Below are 862 nucleotides of genomic sequence, written 5' to 3'. Positions count from 1 at the left end.
ACCGCCGATCTACCGACCTTGCAATCATTAGACACCGACTCTACCTCCTGCGCCACAGCCGCCCCCACACTCGGGAATACCGGTTGAATTTTTCAAACCTTCTATCATTCCATTAAAGAACATTGTTTGTTCCGCTGCAGGTCGGCCAGCGGTGGAGTGTGAGCTGTGTGGGAACACCTTCGCCAGCAAGCAGAACCTGAAGAAGCACATGGAGAGGGCACACCCCGGTGAGCTGCTGTCTGTCTGTCTGGGTCAATTATATAGGGTTTCTCAACCTACTGTATACAAACAATGGACTGAAAAAAAGAACAGACAAGTTGATGTAGTGATGTGTGTGTGTGTGTGTGTGTGTGTGTGTGTATGTGTCTCTGTGTGTGTGTGTGTGTGTCTGTGTGTCTGTGTGTGTGTGTGTGTCTGTGTGTCTCTGTGTGTGTGTGTGTGTGTGTGTGTGTGTGTCTGTGTGTGTGTGTCTCTGTGTGTGTGTGTCTCTCTCTCTCCAGGTCCACCACCAGACACCCCTGGGGGTTTCTTCCCCTTCAACATCCCCCTGGACCACCAGGGCCTCATCTCCCGAATGCCCCCCAGCCCTGAACGTGAGCCCCCCAACCCCGACCCCGCCACCTCTAACCCCGCCACCTCTGACCCCGCCACCCCTGACCCTGACCCCGCGACCCCCGACCCTGAGATCAGCTCTGATCACCCTGAGATCAGCTCTGATCACCCTGAGATCAGCTCTGATCACCCTGAGATCAGCTCTGAGAGCCTCCGAGCTCTAGTAGAACAGCTACAACCAAGCTCCCCAGCCCAGAACCTGGAGCAGATAATCATCATCAGGACCATCGACAACAACACTCAACCTTGA

At 54.4% G+C, this 862-nt stretch overlaps 1 protein-coding gene across 1 annotated transcript in view; it reads left to right on the top strand.

Annotated features, from left to right (window-relative positions):
* mynn (myoneurin) overlaps positions 1 to 862 on the top strand; it is a gene marked incomplete at both ends in the record, with an annotated part of 5239 nt that extends 4377 nt beyond the window's left edge. Inside the window, 2 exons of the mRNA XM_080547282.1 lie at positions 141 to 227; positions 501 to 862. Of these exons, the coding sequence (XP_080403408.1) occupies positions 141 to 227; positions 501 to 862 (449 nt within the window). The remainder of the gene's footprint in view (positions 1 to 140; positions 228 to 500) is intronic.

The sequence above is a fragment of the Nansenia antarctica genome (genome assembly GCF_963989245.1).
Source record: "Nansenia antarctica genome assembly, chromosome: 17".
NCBI lineage: Eukaryota > Metazoa > Chordata > Actinopteri > Argentiniformes > Microstomatidae > Nansenia > Nansenia antarctica.
This window is presented reverse-complemented; position numbering and strand designations above follow the sequence as displayed.